The 23,768-nt window shown below is 43.3% G+C and overlaps 1 protein-coding gene across 1 annotated transcript in view; it reads right to left on the reverse strand.

Moving 5' to 3' along the window:
• Window positions 1–1,703: 1,703 nt before the first annotated feature.
• Window positions 1,704–23,768, reverse strand: part of TRAFD1 (TRAF-type zinc finger domain containing 1) — a 29,977-nt gene continuing 7,912 nt past the window's right edge. Inside the window, exons 3-12 of the mRNA XM_021072837.2 lie at window positions 18,015–18,150; window positions 17,849–17,902; window positions 13,886–14,288; window positions 12,049–12,255; window positions 8,832–8,908; window positions 6,151–6,378; window positions 4,721–4,841; window positions 3,405–3,744; window positions 2,831–2,903; window positions 1,704–2,599 (exon numbers count right to left, since the gene is read on the reverse strand). Of these exons, the coding sequence (XP_020928496.2) occupies window positions 2,540–2,599; window positions 2,831–2,903; window positions 3,405–3,744; window positions 4,721–4,841; window positions 6,151–6,378; window positions 8,832–8,908; window positions 12,049–12,255; window positions 13,886–14,288; window positions 17,849–17,902; window positions 18,015–18,150 (1,699 nt within the window). The 3' untranslated portion in view covers window positions 1,704–2,539. The remainder of the gene's footprint in view (window positions 2,600–2,830; window positions 2,904–3,404; window positions 3,745–4,720; window positions 4,842–6,150; window positions 6,379–8,831; window positions 8,909–12,048; window positions 12,256–13,885; window positions 14,289–17,848; window positions 17,903–18,014; window positions 18,151–23,768) is intronic.

Genomic DNA, 23,768 nt, shown 5'->3' on the forward strand with positions numbered 1-23,768 from the left:
AGCAAGGGCAGGGATCGAACCCGCAACCTCATGGTTCCTAGTTGGATTCGTTACCCACTGAGCCACAATGGGAACTCCTAAAAAAAATTTTTAAGTGTATCCAGAATCAAACTATTATATAAGGAATGGATAAACAAGGTCCTATTGCATAGCACAGGAAACTATATTCGATATCCTATAATAAACCAGAATGGAAAAGAATATGAAAAAATATGTACATATATAGGTAAGATATTGATATATATAGGTATCAATCACTTTGCTGTACACCAGAAACACAGCATTGTAAATCAAACATACTTCCGTTAAAAAAAAAATTAAGCTTATCCATTATAAACAACAAATTAGTAAATATAACAAAAAAGAAGCAGATTCACAGATACAGAGAATAAACTCGTGGTTATGTGGGGAGGCAGTCAGTGCAGTGGAAGTACAACCTATTGGGTGCAAGTCAGGCTACAAGACCATATTGTACAACACAGGGAATATAGCCAATATTTTGTAATAATTGCAAATGGAGTATAACCCTTAAAACTTGTAGAAAAAAATTTAAGTGTAAGCGTATGCATTAGAAAACATTTAGAAACTATAGATTACTTAAAAAAACAAAACAAAACAAACCCACTGCTATTTACTCAATGTGTAATCCAACCGAAGGGAGGGGTAGAAAGCTTTACTTTCTCTCAAATCTATCTCCAACCTTGACCCCCAACTTGAGTATTGAACAATGTGGCTATTCTCTGCCTCAGCTGAGGAGAGGCCCTTTCTTCCACCTCCTTGAAGTCCCAGGGAAGTCTCAATGATGCCAGAGGCAACCCAAGTCTCAGTCCCTTCGCTTCTTTCACCTGAGACATGAAATAAATGACTGCTGATTTTTGAGGAATAACTGACTACAGAAGGGTATAACCACACAGTATACAGTTGACCCAAACAACACAGGTTAGGGGTGCCAACCCTCCACACAGTCAAACATCTGAGTATAACACAGTTGGCCCTCTGTACATGTATGCAATTCCTCCGTATCCTCGGATTCAACCAACCACAGACCATTCAGTACTGTAGTATTTACCACTGACAAAACCCCACATATAAGCAAATTGTGCAGTTCAAACCTCTTTTGTTCACAGGTGAACTTTCTTCATCCAATTTCTTTTTCTCAGTATAATTCAGATCCAGATTTGAGTTCTGGCTGTCATGAATTAGCTGCATAGCCTTATGCAAGTTACTCCTTTCCACTTATGTAATTGGGACAATTCTCCCTACCTTTCCCAACCCCACTAGGTTGTTGAAAGAGAAACAAATGAGTTCAAAATGACCTAAGGTACTAGACAGTCTTGTGCAAAGTGTGAGATGCTGAGAGCTGATGGGTAACTCTGCTAAGGCCCAACTATCAGGATGGAAGTTTTTGATGAATCTGCCTTCCTCTCTTCGATTGAAGGCACACCCCCACCTCTACCCCAAAAGCATCACCAGAGTTGCAACCACCTCCAGGCCCAGTAGAAGAGAAGGCTATATCGTGAATGTCTGGTGCACTCTGAGAAGGATCATGCTGGATCTGCTCGGGTTTCCAGGAAGCACAGAGAAAGCCGAGTTCTGCTCACCTTCCCTACCCTCCACCCCCCGCTTCCTCAGAGCTGACTCCACCCCACTCTGGCCTCCCTGAGGTCTCCAAAGAGCTTGTAGAAGGAACCACAAGACTCAGCTGAACTCCAAGTACAAACTTTATTTCTATTACAAGGATATTAATAATAATAATAGTAAAATAAAAACAGGGGAAACAGGCTCTGATACTTGGTTTTCAGAGCAAGCCATGAGCTTAGGCCTCAGTCCTAATTACAGTAGAGCCCAGCATGGCCCTGGCGAGGACAGAGAGCTCCCCACCTTCTCCAGAAGGCAGTGAAGACAAAGGAGCCGTGCTCCCCATCAGAAACAGAAGGCAGTGATCCCAAATGCCATAGAAGCAGATTAAAACAAAGCCCCTCGTCCACTCACCTGTAACTCAATCCATCTCTAAAAGCCTTGTTCCTAATACATATTGCAACTGGCCTGAACACTTTACCAAAGCTCTTCCTCACACACCTGAGGCCCAAATTCTAGAGTGGGAACAGGCAGTACACAGGAGAGGTTGCCCCTAAGTTCCCAAATTTAGGCTCCCACAGGGAAGAGCATCACCTCAGTGGTGAGTACCAGGTCTCCAGAACCCTCCCTCTTTCCACCAGGACCACATAGCACCAAGAAGCAGTGGTGACAGTATGTCAAAAGATGGAGCCCTGGTGGGCTGAGAGGCCATAACTTACATTTCTGTGCTGCCAAAAGGAAGCAGCTAAAGGTGAAACATTCTCAGCAGCCTCCCTGCTAACCCTCCCTTAAATCCCCAAACTTCCACAGCACAATCTCAAAAGACACAAAACGGCCATAACTTAGAAAAAGTTGAAATCTCTAAGATCGCCCCTGCCCAGAGAGCCCAAAGGGCAGGGCTGCACCACAGCAAGTTGTGCAGAGAAGATGAAAGCAATGTGCAAGCTCTCTGCAGACACCGTTACTCCTCCTCCTCTTCCTCCTCTGCATCCCCAGCACCCTGCTGCTTGGGGGGTTTGGCCTGTTGAACAACAGAACACAAAGGAAGTTTACATAGAAAGTGAGAAAGCAGCACTCGCCATGCCTGAAGAGCCCCAGAATTATCAGGCTTCTAAGGAAACCTCATCAAAAGCCAAAAGAACAGTCCTTCAGCTACAATCAGCCTGATGCCCAGCTGCTTCGCTGGCTTCAAGAACCATACCAGTCCACCCACTGAGTCCTCGATGAGTATTATGGGCTGGATCTCACTCACCTTCACAGTTCTACTGCAGTAACTTGTGGTTGTGGGGGTGACCCGGGAATTCCTACCACCTTCACTTCTACCACTGAAAGAGAAAGATTGGAAACTAGTTGCTGAGATGTCCTTGAGCAAAAGTCAGAGAACTCAGAACAGAAACAGCTGGAACCAGACAAAAGCAGCTCTCCAGTAGAGGACAAAACTAATGAATAAAAAAAACCATAGAGATGGAGTTCCCGTTGTTGCTCAGCGGGTTAAGAACCCACATAGTGTCCATGAGAATGGAAGTTCAATCCCTGGCCTCCTCAGTGGGTTAGGGATCTGGTATTGCCCCAAACTGCAACTGCAAGTCACAGATGCAGCTCAGACCTGGTGTTGCTGGGGCTGTGGCATAAGCTTGCAGCTGATTTGATCCCTAGCCGGGGAACTCCCATATGCTGCAGGTGCAGCTGTAAAAAGAAAAGAAAACAAAACAAAAACCACAAAGAGCAAAAGAAAATTTCGGATCAGGCTATAATACAAGCAAAGTCCACAGCCCCACATTCTCCTGAGCTACCCCCAAGCTCGTGCCAAGGGTACTGATTCTTACCTTGCCCCATATCTCCCTGAAGGCCCCCGGGGGAAAGCAGACACAAGGTTCTCTGGGTAGAGACTTCGAGCAGGGTGAACTGCTGGAATCTGCTCAGAGGCCAGGGCCCCATTATGGCTATTTCGATTGCGCCCCCGGATGCCCTGGTTGTCTAAGTTGTTGAGCTTCAGTGTGCGAGGGGGGCTGGGCTGGCACCCAGGTCTGGGGCCTGATGTGGATACTGACAGGCGGTTAGAAGTAGCTGTCATGTTGTTAATGGGTCTGCTGAGGGGTAGGGGGTAGGTGGGCCCTTTAGCCATTTCCTGCTTGATATCATCCATGTAATCAGAAGACAGGTCTCCTAAAAAAAGAAAAGAGCACCAGCTTTAGCAAAAAGGCTGCTCTTGCTATTAATGCTGGAGGCAGGAACAAGATTCTGGGTAGGAGACAACTGCCTCGCTTCTCAAGGATGCTGAAACCCATATCTCCAGGACAGGGTTGGGAATATAAATCCACACTATACACTTACCACCTAAGTCCTCAAATACAACCTCCTAACTAGTCATAATCAGTGTGCAAGCAAACCTTGAAAAATCGTTTCCTTTTTTTTTTTTTTTTCTTCTTTTTTCTTTTTAGAAAGAAAAGAAGTTCCCTGTGGAATATGAAGCTCCCAGGCTAGGGGTTGAATCGGAGCTACAGCTGCCAGCCTACGCCACAGCCACAGCAACACCAGATCTGAGCCATGTCTGTGACATACACTACAGCTTATGGCAACGCTGGATCCTTAACCCACTGAGTGAGGCCAGGGATCGAACCTGCATCCTCATGGATACTAGCTGGGTTCTTAACCTGCTGAGCCACAATGGGAACTCCCTGAAAAATCATCTTTAAATGGCTTTGCAACGACTAGGTTTCAAAACCAGTTTACTTGCCTAGTTATGAGATAATACTGATAATTACTGATAATAATACTACTAGTAAGTTTGAGCACCCTACACTAGTTGAGTATTATTTCAACTAGAAGCAGGGGCCCAGGGCAGCCACAGTAAAGTCTGAAAATTATCTCCCAATCATCCACTAAGTGCACCAACAGGAAACCCACAGCTGAACAAGGGCTGACTATTAAGCATGGCTCACGTCAGCCCCCAAAACCATTACCCTATAAACCTAAACTCCAGGCATCTAAACTCCTAAACTCCAGGAGTCCCCAGTGAGATCAGACTGGGCCTGGTAATTCAGGATGCATGTTAAACCTATGTGAGAAGAGCAGATGGGAAGTGGGAAGCAGGCGTAAGGAAACAGCAGACATGCAGCCTTGGCCCAGCCCTAGCTCATACCCTGGTGTCTGACACGCCTCTTGGGCAGCTCTGGTGAGGTTCCTCGAGGCTGGAAATCCTGTCTAGGAATCCCCTCCGACACGTGGTTATTTGCTGTGGCTGGGCGTTGGTCACACTGGTCCTAATAAGAAAAACCAGAATTAGTACCTCTGGACTGAGTCATTCTTAGGAGAGAGTACAGTAGGAGGGGAAGGAACAGCAGGTTGGGTGAACACACCATATCTAGGGGGCCAAGTGGGGGAACAATGGGACAGGATGACTTTGACAAGCACTGAGGGGAAGGATCTGGGACTAAGAGGAAGTGCATCTGGAACACAGCAATCATTCCTACTAGCACTGACAGAAGCACTCTCTGATTGGTGTGATTTGTGCATGGATAACGGAAGGGTTGGTCTTGGGAGCCCAGAAAACATTTGACCATAGATTATGTGCACCATTGCTTACTGTAGAGTCTGCCCTAGGACACAACAAGCAGTTACTTATCTACTGCTTGGTCCAAAAGCAAAAGCCTTTATTACAGGAAGTGAAATGTGTGGTGTTCTAGCAACAGCTATGTGACATCTACTATAGAAATGTCCCTGAAATACCTTCAGTGTGAGCTCCCATAACAAACAAGATGGGGCAGAAAACGTACTTTCCACTAAGACACTAGAATCCTAGACCACAAAAGCTGAAAAAGGACTTCAGATTATCTAGTGTAACTCCTTCATTTACAAATGCCCACTGAGGGAGCAGGACCTATCCCAGGTCAACCATAAGGGGAAAGCTAGAACTAGACCCTTGTCACCCGATGCAAGACACAAATGCCACCCCGAGAGGAAGAACCCATAAGGTTAAAAGTAGAAATTGTCAGTGGCCTCAAGGAAACTCTCCTCTAAACTCTCTGGCAAGTCCTCCATGCTTGTTTAGACAGAGTCCTGGCTCCCTGGGCCTCAGCTAGTGATACTATGGCTTCCATTGCCAGAAGGCAGAGAAAGTCCAAAGGCCTAAGGTAACTGTACATCTCAGAGGGCTCACAAAACAGGGCACAGTCAAAAGCAGATCAGGCAGGCACACAACTTAAAGGCCAAAGAAGCATTCTCAGCTCTGAAAGCCTCAGGCTGACTTAAAGATCAGCAGGATAGCAAAAGTGGATAGACCCTGGAGTTCCCGTTGTGGTGCAGTGGTTAATGAATCCGACTAGGAACCATGAGGTTGCAGGTTCAATCCCTGCCCTTGCTCAGTGGGTTAATGATCCGGCATTGCCATGAGCTGTGGTGTAGGTCGCAGACACGGCTCGGATCTCACGTTGCTGTGGCTCTGGCGTAGGCTGGCGGCTACAGCTCCAATTCGACCCCTAGCCTGGGAACCTCCATATGCCGCGGGAGCAGCCCAAAAAATGACAAAAAAACAAACAAAAAAAAGTGGATAGGCCCTTCAAGGATTCTTACCTGGTGATGGAATAGTACCTCTTCTTCCAGTTGGACCCCACAGAATTCACATGGGATGATGATGCTGTCCTCCACAGGAGGTGAACTCCTCAGGCCCAAAGAGTCTAACTGGTTTCTTGCAGCCTGCTGCATTATCTCCTGGAAGATGACATCAGGGTCCTCCATCCCTTTGGGCGAGGTGCTACCCACACCGAGTGGAGGTAAGGCACATGAAGGGTTACAGCTCGTCTGTCTCAAAAAAAAAAACAGGTTAAAAAAAAAAAAAAAAAGCAGAGGTTAAAGAACAAATTATAGTCTAAAAATAATTTCCAAAAGTCACAAAAATCATTTAATTTTTTTTATTATTTTCTTTTTTGGCCACCCTGTGGCATATGGTGTTCCTGGGCCAGAGATCAGATCTGAGCCACAGCTGTGACCTATGCTGCAGCTGCAGCAATGCCAGATCCTTTAACCTACTGTGCTGGGCAGGCGACGGAACCTGCGTCCTCGAGCTGCAGAGGTACCACCAATCCCATTAGGCCACAGTGGGAACTCCACAAAATGTTAACAATGCTTGGAGTTCCCAGCGTGATTCAGCAGTTAACGAACCGGACTAGCATCCATGAGGACTTGGGTTCGATCACTGGTCTTGCTCAGTGGATTAAGGATCCAGCATTGCTGTGAGCTATGGTGCACATCACAGAAAAAGACAAAAAAAAAAAAAAAAAAAAATTAACAATGCTTAATACTGGGGAGAGAGGAGTGCCCTTTGTGGTTCAGCAGGTTAAGAACCTGACTTGTATCCCTGAGGATATCGATTCGATCTCTGGCCCTGCTCAGTAGGTTAAGAATCCAGTATTGTCAAAAGCTGTGGTTTAGGTCACAGATGAGGCTCAGATCTGGAGTTGCTGTGGTGTAGGCCAGCAGCTGTAACTCCAGTTCAACCCCTAGCCCAGTAACTGCCCATAGGCCATTGGTGCAGGCCTAAAAAAAAAAATTGTGGAGAAGGACTGAAAAGGGACAGGAGATCACAGATGGAACACTCACTTTTGCTTTTATTTTAAACATTTCTAGGCTATATTAAATTTTTGTTACTATGTTTATGTGATTACTCTTTTTAATTTGAAAAGATTTAAGTTTTTTCCTCACAGTCATACAGCAAGAGAGGCCCAAATATTCTTCGCTACTCCTATTAATGGATCCTCTTATGATGTTCCCAAACCAAATAATAAATATATGCAAATGCTGCACTTTTCCCTTATGGGGGAAATGTATATTCTACCCAGAGTACATGTATCACTTAATAGTTATGGAAGTGTCAGACAAGGCCAAACCAAATCAGAGAGTAAGAGTATTTAGGGGATAAATGTGGCTCCCTCCACCAGATAATCTTCAAACACAAAAGCTATTCTCTAATCATTCCTAAATAGCTCAGGAACTTTCAACCATTCAAAAAATACCTGACACCTTTCATATACCAGGTAGTGAGATATTCAGAAACTACAAGAACCCAGAACTTGTCCTTAAGGAACTCAGCCTCGTGGTGCAGACCAACAGGAGATCAGCACAAGGTAAAGGTGACAGGCTAAGAGAGATGTGGGCACAGGACTTTCAAGAACATACTAGCATGACTTCTGGCCTAGCCTTCAGAGTATTCCACAAGATGATTTCCTGAAAGTCGTATCTGAACTAAGTCTACGAGTGAGAGTCTGTGTTGTTGGGTGTGTTAAGAAGGCAAGGGTTGAAGTTTCTGCTGTGGCAAAACAGGTTAAGGATCCAGAGCTGTCTTTGCAGCAGCTTGTGTCACAGCTATGGGTTGAATTCAATCCCTGGCTCAGGAACTTCCATATGTTGTGGTGTAAGCAGAAAAAAAAAAAAAAAAAGAAGGCAAGGGTAGAAGGCCACACATCTCCAGGCAGAAAAAGTAAAGCGCAAAACAGACGCTCTGACCCTTCCAGGAAACTGCAAGGACTTCAGCCTGAAATCAAATATGGCATGAGATGAGGACAGATTACAAGATGGTCAGTCAAGATGTACACTATCAGCATGGAATGGAGGCAACGACTGGGCCTGCTGGCCTACTTTGTCCAAGAGGGAACGAGGCTGAGTCTTTTTTTTTTTTTTTTTTTTTTTTTTTTTTTTTGCTATTTCTTTGGGCCGCTTCTGCGGCATATGGAGGTTCCCAGGCTAGGGGTCTAATTGGAGCTGTAGCTGCCAGCCTACGCCAGAGCCACGAGGCTGAGTCTTATACTCACTTCAGTCACACCAGGTTTAAAACAGTTGCTACTCGGAATTCCCGCCGTGGCTCAGTGGTTGACGAATCTGCCTAGGAACCATGAGGTTGCGGGTTCGGTCCCCGGCCTTGCTCAGTGGGTTAAGGATCTGGCGTTGCTGTGAGCTGTGGTGTAGGTTGCAGACGTGGCTTGGATCCCGCATTGCTGTGGCTCTGGCGTAGGCCGGTGGCTACAGCTCTGATTAGACCCCTAGCCTGGGAACCTCCATATGCTGCAGGAGGGGCCCTAGAAAAGGCAAAAAGACAAAAAAAATAAAAATTAAAAAAAAATAAAACAATTGCTACTCCTATCACAGGGGTTTTGTACTAAAAAGAGTTTGCTTAAGACCTCACATGGCCTGCAACACCAATAATGGTCTGCACACAGTCCCTCCTTAAAGTTAAAGCTCTCAAGTAATTCACAACACACCTGATGGTCAATCAGCAGCTCCTCTGGGTAGAGCTCCTCACAAAATTCACAAGGCAACATGGTCCCGTCAGCTGCACCTAGGTATTAGGTCACACAATCAGACTTTAATAAAAATAAACTTCATTCAACCTTTTATCTTCCTTGGAGGCTTGATAGGAAAGTTTGACTTCTTTTGTAACTTCTTAGACAAAGCAATTTGTGAGGCTGTAAATCCTCAAAGGGAAACCATCTAAGAGACAAACCCTAAGCAAAAAACCGCCACTACAGAAAGAGGTCTACTTGTCACCATTTCCTAAGGAACAGTAAAACATTTGATTACCCATCACTCTAAGGAAGAAATTTAAGTGTGTAATATGAAACTCTAGGCACTAATCTAAGAGCTTTCTGTGCATTATTTCAATCCTCAGGAAAAACTTATGAAGCAGATCCACAAGACTCTCATTTTACAGATAAAGAAATTGAGGCCTGTATATAACTGGCAGACAGATATACTGAAAAAACACTTCCAGTACAAAATACAAAAAAAAAACAACAACAACAACAAAAAAGATGTTGTATAAAGTTAACTTCAGTGAGAAAATAAATAAGAGCAATTTCAAATCCAGGATTCCGAAAACACAGTGGACAGTGAACAAAGCAAGGAGGCATGGAAACTTGTCTACCTAGGTTATGGCTCTAAATAGAAGAGAGAAAAATCTCTACTGAAGAACACTAACCACAGTTTGGCCTTTACATGGATTTGAATGGAAAATCTACATTTATTTGTTCCCTTCTTTCTTTGTTGGCTGCTCTTCAGCACGTGGAGTTTCGAGGCCAGGGATAAGATCCAAGCCACAGTTGCAGCCTACTGTACAGTTGCAGCAACATTGGAACCTTTAACCCAGAATGCGGGGCCAGAGACTGAACCTGTGTCCTGGTGCTGCAGAGACCATTTCGCCACAGCGGGAACTCCTCTACATTTGTTTTTACATAAATTCACATTTATGGTTTTAAAAATCCCAGGGCAAAAAAAAGCTCAATTTAAAATTCTTCCCGTCTGGGAGCTCCCGTTGTGGCTCAGTGGGTTATGAACCCGACTAGTATCCATGTGGATGCAGGTTCTATTCCTGGCCTTGCTCAGTGAGTTAAGGATCCAGTGTTGCTGTGAGCTGTGGTATAGGTCCAGATATGGTTCAGATCTGGCATTGCTATGGCTGTAACATAGGCTGGCAGTTGCAGCTCCGATTCAGCCCCTAGCCTGGGAACTTTCACATGCCGCAGGTGCAGCCCTATCTCGGATCCTACATTGCTGTGGCTGTGCTGTAGGCTGGCAGCTGCAGCTCCAATTTGACCCCTAGCCTGGGAATCTCCATATGCTGCAGGTGTGGCCCTAAAAAAACAAAAAAGAAATAAATAAAAATAAAATAAAAATAGCATCCTGCATACAGCTACTATTAAGCAAAAAGGTTACCTATACAATTGAGATATATCTGACATACCCCACTCTAACAAGTAATAGGACAAATTGACATCTTGAGAAGGACACACCATGGCCAACATAGTATTCTTGTCAAAATTATAACATGGGAGTTCCTGTCTTGGCGCGGCGGAAACGAATCTGACTAGGAACCATGAAGTTGCAGGTTCGATTCCTGGCCTCGCTCAATGGGTTGAGGATCTGGTATTGCTGTGAGGTGTGGTGTAGGTTACAAACAAAGCTCGGATTCTCTGTTGCTGTGGCTATGGTGTAGGCTGGCAGCTGTAGCTCCAATTCGACCTCTAGCCTGGGAACCTCCACATGCTGTAGGCGCCACCCTAAAAAGGGAAAAAAAAAACAAAAAACAAAAAACCCATAACATGAATTTAAACATGGGTAAATAATCAAACATGTTAACTGAGAAAGAAATATTCTACAAAAAAAAAAAAAAAAAAGGCCTGGACTCTTCAAAAATACCAATGCCCTCAAAGAGGGGAAAAAGATTTAAAAAAAAAAAAAAAAAAAGGAGAATGGGTGTAAAGGAATCTAAAAAGAATTAAATGTAATGCACAATCCTGGATTTTAAAAACAGAATTAGGGAGTTCCCGTCATGGCCCAGTGGTTAACGAATCTGACTAGGAACCATGAGGTTGCGGGTTCGGTCCCTGTCCTTGCTCAGTGGGTTAACGATCCGGCGTTGCCGTGAGCTATGGTGTAGGTTGCAGACGCGGCTCGGATCCTGCGTTGCTGTGGCTCTGGTGTAGGCTGGTGGCTACAGCTCCGATTCAACCCCTAGCCTGGGAACCTCCATATGCCGCGGGAGCGGCCCAAGAAATAGCAACAACAACAACCAAAAGACAAAAAGACAAAAAAATAAATAAATAAAAATAAAAACAGAATTAAAAAGCTTTTCTAAAGGGAGTTTCCAGTGTGGTTCAGCAGTAACAAACCCAACTTGTATCCATGAATGAGGATGCAGGTTTGATCCCTGGCCTTCTTCAGTAGATTAAGAATCTGGCACTTCCATGAGCTGTGGTTTAGGTTGCCGAAGCACCTCAAATCCCCCACTGCTGTGGCTGTGACACGTGCAGCTCTGATTTGATCCCTGGCCTAGGAAGTTCCATACGCTGCAGGTGAGGCCCTAAAAAGCAAAAAAATAAAAATAAAAGATAAAAAGCTCTAAAGAACACTATGAACAAGTAGGGAACTTGCCTGACAATATCTGTATTGTGTTTATATAAGAAAATGCCCTTGCTCTTAAGAGATTCATCTTAAGATGAAGTACTAGGGATAAAATGCTATGTCTGCAACTCATTCTCAAATGGCTCAGGGGGAAGAAATATAAAAATAAATGGAAATACTAAAATTGTTGAATATAAATGAGGGGTATACAGACATTCACTGTACTATTCTGACAATTCTTTTCTCTTTTTATGGCCACACCCACGGCATATGGAGGTTCCCGGGCTAGGGATCCAATCGGAGCTGTAGCCACCAGCCTACACCACAGCCACACTAATGCCGGATCCTTAACCCACTGAGCGAGGCCAGGAATTGAACCCTCACATCCTCATGGATAATAGTCACGTTTGTTAACCGCTGAGCCACAACGGGAACTCCACTGACGATGTTTAAAAACAAAAAGTTGGAAAAAACAAATGAAAAGAATAATAATAAAAAAAAAACTTTTAATGTCCTATAAGTTGTCTGGTGTAAAGCTTACTACAGAGACAGAGTCTAGTAAAAAATATACAAACCTACCCCTTATGTCATTCAGAGCACTAGGACCTTCATGGGACTGGTCTGCCTCACATACGACCCTCCAAAGGTCCTGCTCTGCCATGCTGGGGGGCTGTCCTTCATTTTGCAGACTTAGAGCCAACATGAAATCCAAGTTTGCACTGTCTTCACCACCCTCTTTGGGGGTCTGTCGTCTTCTATTCCTTTCCTGACTTTCTTGTTCTTCCACTGAGGGGGATAAAAAGAAAAAATAGGTACTCAAGATACAATAGGAATGTCGCTATACAAATATTCAAGGTTTATAGAAATCTGTATAGGAACAAGAAACCCAGACTTTCAATTCTCATAGGACTCTAAATATTAAGCCTACCATGATGAAAGACTCCAATTATTATCCTGTTCGATTAATAAGCAATATTGAGCTGTAACTATGAAATAGGCACTGTGCTAAGTATTTTACATGTATTTTCCACATTACAGCAAAATGGCTTAAAGCATAGGGTCAGACTGCCTGAATTCAAATCCCAGCTCTACCACTTACCTAACACTCATAAAACTGTAGTGAGAACTAAGTAAATTAATAAATGTAAAGCACTTTGCAAATACCTTAAGCACATAGAGTATACTCAGTAAATGTTAGCTATTAACAGCATTGTCATCCATCAACCCTGTCATCCAATAATAATCTAAGAGCAAAGAGGTTCTGTTATTCCTATCTATAGGAAAAAGTTAAATATTCCTCCTTATGTTACCTAGCTACAATCAGGTTTCCATAATTAAAATCTATTTGGGGGAGTTCCCGTCGTGGCGCAGTGGTTAACGAATCCGACTAGGAACCATGAGGTTGCGGGTTCGGTCCCTGCCCTTGCTCAGTGGGTTAACGATCCGGCGTTGCCGTGAGCTGTGGTGTAGGTTGCAGATGCGGCTCGGATCCCTCGTTGCTGTGGCTCTGGCGTAGGCCGGTGGCTACAGCTCCGATTCAACCCCTAGCCTGGGAACCTCCATATGCCGCGGGAGCGGCCCAAGAAATAGCAACAACAACAACAAAAGACAAAAAAAAAAAAAAAGAAAGAAAATCTATTTGGCTCCGAAGACCTGTTTCCATTTGCATTAAATTCTTGATACCGCTCCAGTATTTCTTTTTTTCTTTTCTGGCCACACCCACGGCGAATGAAGTTCCCAGGCCAGTGATAGAATCTGAACCACACCAGATCCTTAACCCTCTGTGCCACGCCAAGGATCAAACCCACGCCACCAAAGAGACAACATGGGATCCTTAACCTGCTGCACCACAGTGGGAACTCCCCACTCCAATTGTCTAATTCCAAACACAACTCACACAGATTTTTTTTAAAGGTTACATAGGAGTTTATTTATCATTTTTGTACCTTTTCTTCACGATTGGAATTATATTACATGAAGTAAAAAAATTAACACTTGGAGTTCCCATCGTGGCTCAGTGGTTAACAAATCTGACTAGCATCCACGAGGGTGCAGGTTTGATCTGTGGCCTCACTCAGTGGAGTTAAGGATCTGGCATTGCCGTGAGCTGTGATGTAGGTCCCAGAGCGGCTCAGATCTGGTGTTGCTGTGGCTGTGGCATAGGCCAGCAGCTACAGCACCGATTCCACTCCTAGCCTGGGAACCTCCGTATGCCATGGGTATGGCCGTAAAAACCAAAAAAAGAAAAAAATTATCTACAATTTTTGGTTTTTTACAAGAAAAACATTTAGTGAAAACATCAGGAAGAATTAAGTTACACTAACTCTCTTTCTTTAATTCTGTGGGTATACAGTTGACTTACAAAGCTGTGTTAGCTCCAAGTTCAGCAAAGTAAATTGGCCATACATGTACTCACATAGATTATTCTGAATTGGAAACTGGGCTGTCACGCTCCTTTGACTGGTGGTCCTACTTTGGAAAAGGTCTGATTCAAAGGCCCTCAGGGGCCTTCGAGGGAGCCTCATGGGTGGGTCCAGAGCTTCAATTTGTCTGAGCTGGGATGCAATCCAGATCCCATCTTGACCCCAGGAGTCATCATACGCATTAGGTAGCATGGTAACCTCATCTCTCTTTTCCTCCTCATTTCTCCCACAAACTTCAGGGTGAGTCTTCAGATCTTTCACCAGAACATTGCGCCCACAACTGCCACATAACTCCGTCCGGGCACCACAGTAATCTTCATGGTCCTTCAGTTTGAGAACAGAAAGTTCCAAATCACAGTGCTGACAAAGGGCAAGCCGTAGAGGACACTCAGTCTCCTGCAACACAGAAAAATGAGGCAGTTAATATGCAAATCTAAGAAAGGCCAAGTTTCAGTACAAGGCAGGGAAAGCAAAAAGTATTTACAATATTCTCTTCCAACCCTAGCTTTGCCTGTCATGGTTTTCTATGTATTTAAGAGTCACAGCTTCCTTCTTCCCTGCTATCAAGTTCTACAAAGGGAAAGAAACTCTTAGAAGGAAACTACTCATTCAGTCACCCAAATAGCAAGAGCACAGCAATTCATATATGCTTTGTCAACACTCCCCCAGACTAATTTCCCCTTACTACTCCAATGTGGAAAAGGGATTGTCCTTTAGAAAGACATTGATTCTTCTAATCCAAACATTTGTATATAGCACTGTCTTTAAATAAGTCAAGAATCACCAATGAAGATGACCCCAAGGAATTCCCTTTTGGTGCAGTGGGCTAAGGATCTGGCGATGTCACTATAGCAGCTCAGGTTTAATTCCACGCCCAGGAACTCCCACATGCTATGGGCATGGGAGGAAAAAAAAAAAAGATGATCCCAAGAATGTGCAAGTAATTAGCAGATGAAAGACAAAACTTTTTTTGTTTGTTTTTGGCTACACCACAAGAGAACTCCCAAAACTTTATGTTTAATTTGAAATCATCACTAAAGCACTAAATAATTAAAAGATACAAAGGAGGAGTTCCCATTGCGGCTCAGTGGAAATGAACCCAACTAGCATCCATGAGGATGGGGGTTCGATCCCTGGCCTCATTCAGTAGGTTAAGGATCCTGCATTGCCTCAAGCTGCAGTCTTTGTCACAGATCTGGTGTTGCTATGGCTGGGGGTAGGCCTTCAGCTGCAACTCCAATTCGACCCTAGCCTGGAAACTTCCATGTACCGCAGATGCAGCCCCCCCCAAAAAAAGACATATAAGGATATGATACTGTGATATGGACATTCCAAAACCTGGGAACGTAAGCTCAGAACTTTAATGTAACATTGGTTCTAAAGCTTAGACACTTTACTACCACTATGCCAAACAGCAAAAATTTGTTTTTCATACAAATTAAACCCAAGTTTTATTCTAAACGATACTTCAAAACATTTCTCAAATTGTTTGCATATGCATGGAATATCTCTTATAGAAAACATATGAAACTTATAAAAGAGAGCCTAGGAACAGGAGTAGAAGAGAGACAATTTTTACATATACACTTTTGTGCCTTTAAAATTATATACCATGTAACTATAATATCAATTCAGAAAGGCGATTTTTAGAAAAAAGTTTTATCAAATAAATAATAAAGTTATAAGTTTCTGATATATAAGTTACTCAACAGCGAAAAGATTAAAAAACTGTTGGCACATACCAGATGATATAATAAGTACTCTGTTAAAAACCCTGAAAATTGCTAGTAACTCACCAGAACAGCAAATACAGTTATCAACTTTTTTTCTTAAAGAATTTAAAACTCTTCAATCAGTGGCCTACAATTATCAGAGCCTAACTTGCAAGAATGTTAGGAAATACTCTGTACTTATACCTCTATAATGAATATCACCATGTGACCCCCAGAAACAGCTGAGAGAAACTAGAAGAGGGAGGCAGTTGATTAGAGGTTGTTTTATACAGCAAGTAGGTGTTAAAAGCCAAAGAAATACTCATCATTATTATTAATATGACCTCAATCGTAACCCCCTTTACTGGTGAGGTCAAGTAAAACACAGGTAAAATGCTCAGAAAAAAATAATGCAGGAGGAGTTCCTGTTCTGGTGCTGTAGAAATAATTTGACTAGGAACCATGAGGTTGCAGGTTCAATCCCTGGCCTTGCTCAGTGGGTTAAAGATCCAGCATTGCCATGAGCTGTGGTGTAGGTCGCAGACAGAGCTTGGATCTGTGGCTCCAGTGTAGGATGTAGCTCCGATTGCACCCCTAGCCTGGGAACCTCTATATACCGCAAATCCGGCCCTACAAAGAAAAAAAAAAAAAATGGGAGGGAGTTCCCATTGCGGCTCAGTGGTTAACAAACCTGACTAGGATCCATGAGGATATGGGTTTTAATCCCTGGCTTTGCTCAGGGGGTTAAGGATCCAGCATTGCCATGAGCTGTGGTGTAGCTTGCAGACATGGCTCAGATCTGTATTGCTGTGGCTATGGTGTAGGCTTAGCTCCAAATGGTTCCCTAACCTGGGAACCTCCATATGTCATGGACGCAGCCCTAAAAAGCAAAAAAAAAAAAAAAGCAAGTAAGAATGCTTAATTATTTATGAGATGTTTATCTTTGAGTTGGAAGTCAGGCATGGTCCTTGTTTTCTTTTTATATTTTCCAAAAGTTCTACACTGAATATGAATCACCTTTTAAAATTATAAAGTTATTAGGTTTTTTTTAGGTACACAGAATGAAATGCACAAATCTGAAGTGCATACTTTGATGATGAATGTTTATATTCAATACACACTCCTATGCGACTACCAACTAAAGAGTTGTTGGGATTTTTTAACCGGTGAATATGCTCAAATATATATATATTTATATATATATATATAAATACACACACACACACACACACACACACACACACACACAGAACTCTCAGATTTCCCATTGTAGTGCAGCAGAAATGAATCTGACTAGGAACCATGAGGTTGCAGGTTAGATCCCTGGCCTCGCTCAGCTGGCTAAGGATCTGGCATTGCTGTGGCTTGGTGTAGGCCAGTGGCGCAGCATATGGGAACCTCCATATGCTGAGGGTGTGGCCATAAAAGGAAAAAAAATATATATATATATAACTCTCTATATATTCACATACTCATTCAACTACAGCCAGTTTTATCCCAATTAGGGACCAAATGACACTGTGTTCTCTCATCAAATGCTCTCTAAGAATTTCTTTGGGTATGAATAGCATGTCACCCAAAAGACCAAACAGTAAAAATGAAATTACAAGATACAGGAGTTCCCATTGTGGTATAGCAGAAAAGAATCTGACTAGCATCCATGAGGATGCGGGTTCCATCCCTGGGCTCACTCAGTGGGTCAGGGATCTGGTGTTGCCATGAGCTGTGGTAAAGGTCACAGATGAGGCTCGGATCTGATGTTGCTGTGGCTGTGGTGTAGGCCAGCAGCTATACCTCCAATTAGACCTCTAGCCTGGGAACTTCCATATGCCATGAGTGTGGCCCTAAAAAGCAAAAAAAAAAAAAAAGAGAGAGAGAGAGAGCGCAAAAGAAAGAAAAGAAGAAAATTACAAGGTATAAGGCAGGTTGTGTGCTAAAGAGGTGACACCACACTGGCAACCCTAGGCTTGGTATAGCACTCAGTGAACCTGCCAGTAGGCAAAACCCAGCAGAAATGGAATGACTGTTCCAAAAGGAAAGGCTCTGAGGCTTGAGCATGAAGCACAGCAGCTATGCAGCCAAATCTGGCAGCAAAGAGTCAAAGCCTTAATTAGGCTTTAAAGGCAGTGGAGCTGGTAGAGAACAAAGACTCAATAAGACAGGCTTTCTCCTTGCAAGTGGCTCTGTAATCTCAATAGGATTGGCCCATGATAATTAACGCCCTTCATAGTACAGGAAACCAACCTCATGCTTCTTTAACTGCCTCTTCTCCAACTTCTTGTTACACTTGCAGGTCACCTGGGATAAGAAATAACAATCAATAAATTGGTTTTGTGACAACATGTTCACCTGCTATTACACAATAGCAAGTATAATCCATTCATAAATATTTGAGTACTTGGTGGTTCACCTGACAGTGTTCTGTAGCCATGTGAGTCTCCATGTCAGATTTGGGAAATGGTTCCTTGCAGATAGCACACATACCAATGTTCCTTTGACAGTGGATCTCATGGATGGTAAAGTTAAACACAGGAATTTCTTTTTTGCTACAGAAATAGATCAAAGAAAAAGTCAAGAATTACTGACATCAGTGCCCAGAGATATCACATGGAAATCTGTCCTGCCCAATTTTTATGCTCCACTATTTCACTTTAGTGAGTATCCAGTGTATAAGCTCTTGTGACTGTTACAATGTCTGCTTTTCAAAGATTAACTCCTAAAGTGTTTTGTTTTGTTTTTTTGTCTTTTTGCCTTTTCTAGGGCCGCTTCCCCCGGAATATGGAGGTTCCCAGGCTAGGGGTTGAATCGGAGCTGCAGTCTCCAGCCTACACCAGAGCCACAGAAACGTGGGATCTGAGCCGCGTCTGCAACCTACACCACAGCTCACGGCAACGCCAGATCCTTAACCCACTGGGCAAGGCCAGGGATCAAACCCGCAACCTCATCGTTCCTAGTCAGATTCGTTAACCACTGTGCTACAACAGGAACTCCAGATTAACTCCTAAAGGTTTTGAGTCTTCCGTGCAACACTCTGAGTTATCAGTGCTATGCACTACCTCTAAAAGCTCAGCCTCACTTTCAACATCTCATCACAACCAACAACATGAAGTCAGATACCAAGAAAAGCTGAGCCAGGTTTTTCCAAAACCATTCATACCCCAAAGCACAAAGATCCACCCCAGGATTTAAAAAACAAAACAGGAGTTCCCATCATGGCTCAGTGGTTAACGAATCCGACTAGGAACCAGGAGGTTTTGGGTTTGATCCCCGGCCTTGCTCAATGGGTTAAGGATGTGGCGTTGCCGAGACCTGTGGTGTAGGTCATAGACGTGGCTCGGATTCCACGTTGCTGTGGCTCTGGTGTTGCTGTGGCTCTGACGTACGCCAGCAGCTACAGCTCCGATTCAACCCCTAGCCTGGGAACCTCCATATGCGGAGGGAGCGGCCCAAGAAATGGCAAAAAAAAAAATTTTTTTTAAGACAAAAATAAATAAATAAATAAATAAACAAAGGAAGTCCCCCTGTGACACAGCAGGTTAAGGATCAGGCCATTGCTACAGCTGTGACGAGGTCACTGCTGTGGCTCGGGTTCAGTCCCTGGCCTGAGAATTACCACGTGCCACAAGTGCAGCCAAAAAATTAAACTTTTTTTTTATAAAAAAACTTAAAAAAAAATAAGAAACAAAACAAGCATTAAAAAAAACCCCAAACAGCCTACCATTTATTTTTACACTCAGTCTCAGGTGGTTTGAATCTCATTAGTTTTTTTTGGGGGGGGGTCTTTTTTAGGGCTGCACCAGTGGCATATGGAGGTTCCCAGGCTAGGAGGTTGAATTGGAGCTGTTGCTGCTGGCTTATGCCAGAGACACAGCAACACCAGATCTGAGCCTCGTCTGCCATCTACACCTCAGCCCACGGCAACGCCGGATCCTTAACCCACTGAGCAAGGCCAGGGCTCGCACCCGCAACCTCATGGTTTCTAGTCAGATTGTTTCTGCTGTACCACGACAGGAACTCCTCTCATTAGATTTTATTCCACCAAAAGTCAAACTAAAAAGGGCAGATGCCAGCTTTGGGACCGTCTGAGGAAAAGGGGAACTTTCCTCCTTTATGCCCTACATGTCTTTCAAAGCACACTGGATGCTAGCTAGGAATAAGCTCTCTGGCTGGGGTTGGTATAAACTTCACAGAAGAAATGTAGAAAAATGTAATCCTGAATCCCTTTCCCCATTGCTGTCTCCTCATTTACTTTTTACCATTCTCCTCTAATTTAAGAAATCCAAATTTAAAGGACCATACCTAAGTTATAGAAAAGGAAGGAAATGACAATCTTAAGTGAAAGAGTAAGATCATTTTAATTTAACAAAAGTGTGTGTATATATGTTTATATACACTTACACACTCAAACTAGAGGCACATAATATTCAAAGGCCTTCCTTTTACTCATTCGGTTATGACCATTAGAAAATTCCAATTTCATAGTCTAAAGGATGCATTAAAAAGAATGTATGTCACCTAGAATAAAATTTCATAAAATATGGGAGTTCCCATCATGACTCAGCAGAAACGAATCAGACTAGTATCCATGAGGATACAGGTTTGATCCCTGGCCTTGCTCAGTGGGTCGGGGATCCAAAGTTGCTGTGAGCTGTAGTTTAGGTTGCAGACATGGATCCCGAGTTGCCGTGGCCATGGCCAGCAGCTGCTACCTCGGATTCAACCCTTAGCGTGGGAACTTCCATATGCCACGGGTGCACCCTAAAAAGAAAAAAAAAAATCATAAAATAAAATACTGAACAGAATAAATACAGATAGGAGTTCCCGTCATGGTGCAGTGGTTAATGAATCCGATTAGGAACCATGAGGTTGCGGGTTCGATCCCTGGCCTCGCTCAGTGGGTGAAGGATCTGGTGTTGCCATGAGCTGTGGTGTAGGTTGCAGATGCGGCTCGGATCCCGCGTTGCTGTGGCTCCGGCGTAGGCCGGTGGCTACAGCTCCGATTAGACCCCTAGCCAGGGAACCTCCATAAGCCACGGGAAGTGGCCCTAAAAAAGGCAAAAAGACAAAAATAAATAAATAAATAAATACAGATAGTCACACAACAAATCTTTAATGACCCATTGTGCCTCAGAAGCTGAATACTATAGAAACCTTCTCTCACGTTAAGCTATAGATAGTAGAGTTCCTGTCGTGGCTCAGTGGTTAACAAGTCCAACTAGGAACCATGAGGTTGCTTGCGGGTTCCATCCCTGGCCTTTCTCAGTGGGTCAAGGATCCATCATTGCCATGAGCTGTGGTATAGGCTGCAAACGTGGCTCGGATCCCGCGTTACTATGGCTCTGGTGAAGGCCGGTGGCTATAGCTCCGATTAGACCCCTAGCCTGGGAACCTCCTATATGCCATGGGTGCGACCCTAAAAAAGACAAAAACAAACAAACAAACAAAAGCTATAGATAGCTTGTTTCTCTTTTACAGTTTTAATCTTCATACATAGTCTAAGAAACATTTCCAAGTAAGACAAGTGATGTGCCTTCAGCTATAGTCATACTCCCTATCTGAAAGACCAAAACACCCAAAAAATGCAGATTCATTTTCATCCAAAGGTAGAACTATAGGGAGTTCCAAATGTGGCTCAGCAATAACAAACTCAGGTGGTGTCCATAAACTTGACTAGTATGTATAAGGATGCGAGTGCAATCCCTGGTCTCATTCAGTGGGTTAAAGATCCGGGGCTGCCAGTAGCTGTGGTGTAGGTTGCAGACAAGGCTCAAATCTGGGGTTGCTGTGGCACAGTCCAGCAGCTATAGCTCCAATTGGACCCCTAGCCTGGGAACATCCATATGCCACAGGTGCAGCCCTAAAAAGACCAAACAACAACAATAAAAAAAAATTAAATTAAAAAAAAAAAAAAACAAAGGTAGAACTATCAAGGTGGGCTCTCATATCAAAACTGAAAGGTAACAAGGAATAACAATCAAGTGTCAGAAATAGAAAGAAAACTCAGACAAGAAGGGAAACTACCAATGTTTCAACAAAATGAACACCCCTATTTCGTCAAAATTCCCAGTTTTCTAAGGAAACTATTGGTTTTAAAGTAATTTGGCCTAAATTTTTCAAAACTGTAGACTATTAAAATATATAGCGCAGTGCTCCTATTGTGGATCGTCAGGTTAAGAATCTGACTAGTATCCATGAGGATACGGGTTAGATCCCTGACTTCACTCAGTGGGTTAAGGATATGCTATTGCCTTGAGCTGTGGTGTTAGGTCATACATGTGGCTCGGATCTGTCATTGCTGTGGCTGTGGCATAGGCAGCAGCTGCATCTCCAATTCAACCCCTAGCCTGGGAATTTCCATATGCCACAGGTGATGCCCTAAAAAAACAAAAAAAAAAGAAAAAAAATTGCTTATATAGAGTTTAAAAATGTTTGTTTTGGGACCATAAAATTATACCTAAAGAGTGCTTAAAGACTCTAAAATTACAGGTTAAAGACCTGTAATCCTACTCTTGGGATTATGAAGATTTTTATTAGTGTCATAAAATAGTAAAAAACTGCAAACCATTAAAAATGTCTACAAGTTCCTGTCATGGCTCAGTGGAAACGAATCTGAGTAGAACTATGAGGTTGCAGGTTTGAGCCCTGGCCTTGCTCATTGGGCAAGGCCAAAAAAAAAGGTGTATGCATTCCCATTGTGGATCAGTGGAAACAATCTGACTAGCATCCATGAGAACACAGGTTCAAACCCTGGCCTCGCTCAGTGGGTTAAGGATCTGGCGTTGCCGTGAGCTACGGTGTAGTGCGCAGATGCAGCTCGGATCCGTTGCTGTGGTTGTGGTGTAGGCCGGCCTCTACAGCTCTGATTCAACCCCTAGCCTGGGAACCTCCATATGCCACATGGTACGGCCCTAAAAATAAAAAAAATAAAAAAAAAATAAAAGTCTAAGTTCCTGAGTAGCTCTGTGGTAATGAACCCAACTAGTATCCATGATGATTTGGGTTCATTCCCTGGTCTCACTCAGTGGGTTAAGGATCCAGCATTGCTGTGAGCTGTGGTGTAGGTCACAGACATGGTTCGGATCTAGCATTGCTGTGGCTGCGGCTGCAATTTGACCCTTAGCCTGGGAACTTCCATATTACGCAAGTGTGGCCCTAAAAGGACCAAAAAAAAAAAACAACTAAAGAATAAGGGAACAGCTAGGTTACATACGGTATGCCAACAAAGTGCAAGAAGCAAAGCTGTATCCTGATTGCAAGTCCTATGTGCACAAATGTCACAAAAAAATTAAAGCCAGTAATTACTGCCTAAGGTACTGAAATTCTAGTCTCTTTTTTCATAATTTTAACAATAATTTTCTTTTAATAGCAAATATCAAGAAAAATATGTTAGGAATTCCTGCTGTCATGCACTGGTATCAGCAGCATCTTGGAAAAACTGGGAGGCAGGTTTGTTTCATGGCCAGGAATGATGGGTTAAGGATCCAGCATTGCTACAGCTGTGGGTTAGGTAAGAAACTGAGGCTTGGATCTGATCCCAGGCCCAGGAACTCCATATGCTGTGGGACAGCCAAAAAATAGAAAAAAAAAAAAAAAAAAAAAAGTCTATAGTTTGTATTTTACAGGGCTATTCAGGATAATCTATTGACATAGAGCATTCTACATACATAATGCCACTAAAATTTTAGAATTAAAAAAATCAAGGACCACATAATCATAACATAAAGCAAGAAAATGCAAAAAAAAAGAATAAAAACAAAAAAAAGAAAATTTAAAAAAAAAGAAACTGGGAGTTCCCTTGTGGTGCAGGCAATTAAGGATCCTGTGTTGTCACTTGCAGTAGCTCAGGTCGATGCTCTGGCACAGGTTCAATCTCTGGCCCGGGAACTTTCACATGCCTCAGGTATAGACAGAAACAAATAAGTAAAATCAAAAGCAGCTTGTCCAGTAAGATCACAGAGCATTTACTATACACTTTCACCTCTTGGGGAGACCTTGAAAGAAGAAGATATAAGATATTGCCAATAATTACACAACAGTTGCCTGATGGTTTTTGTTGTTGTTGTTGTTGTTGTTTTGTCTCTTCAGGGCTGCACCTGCAGCATATGGAGATTCCCAGGCTAGGGGTTGATTGGGAGTTGCAGCTGCCAGCCTACACCATAGCCAC

This window comes from Sus scrofa, chromosome 14 (assembly GCF_054392235.1).
Source record: "Sus scrofa isolate SSC_HxYL_T2T_F1_AM1 chromosome 14, Sscrofa_HxYL_maternal_Yorkshire_Landrace_v2.0, whole genome shotgun sequence".
In the NCBI taxonomy this organism is placed as follows: domain Eukaryota; kingdom Metazoa; phylum Chordata; class Mammalia; order Artiodactyla; family Suidae; genus Sus; species Sus scrofa.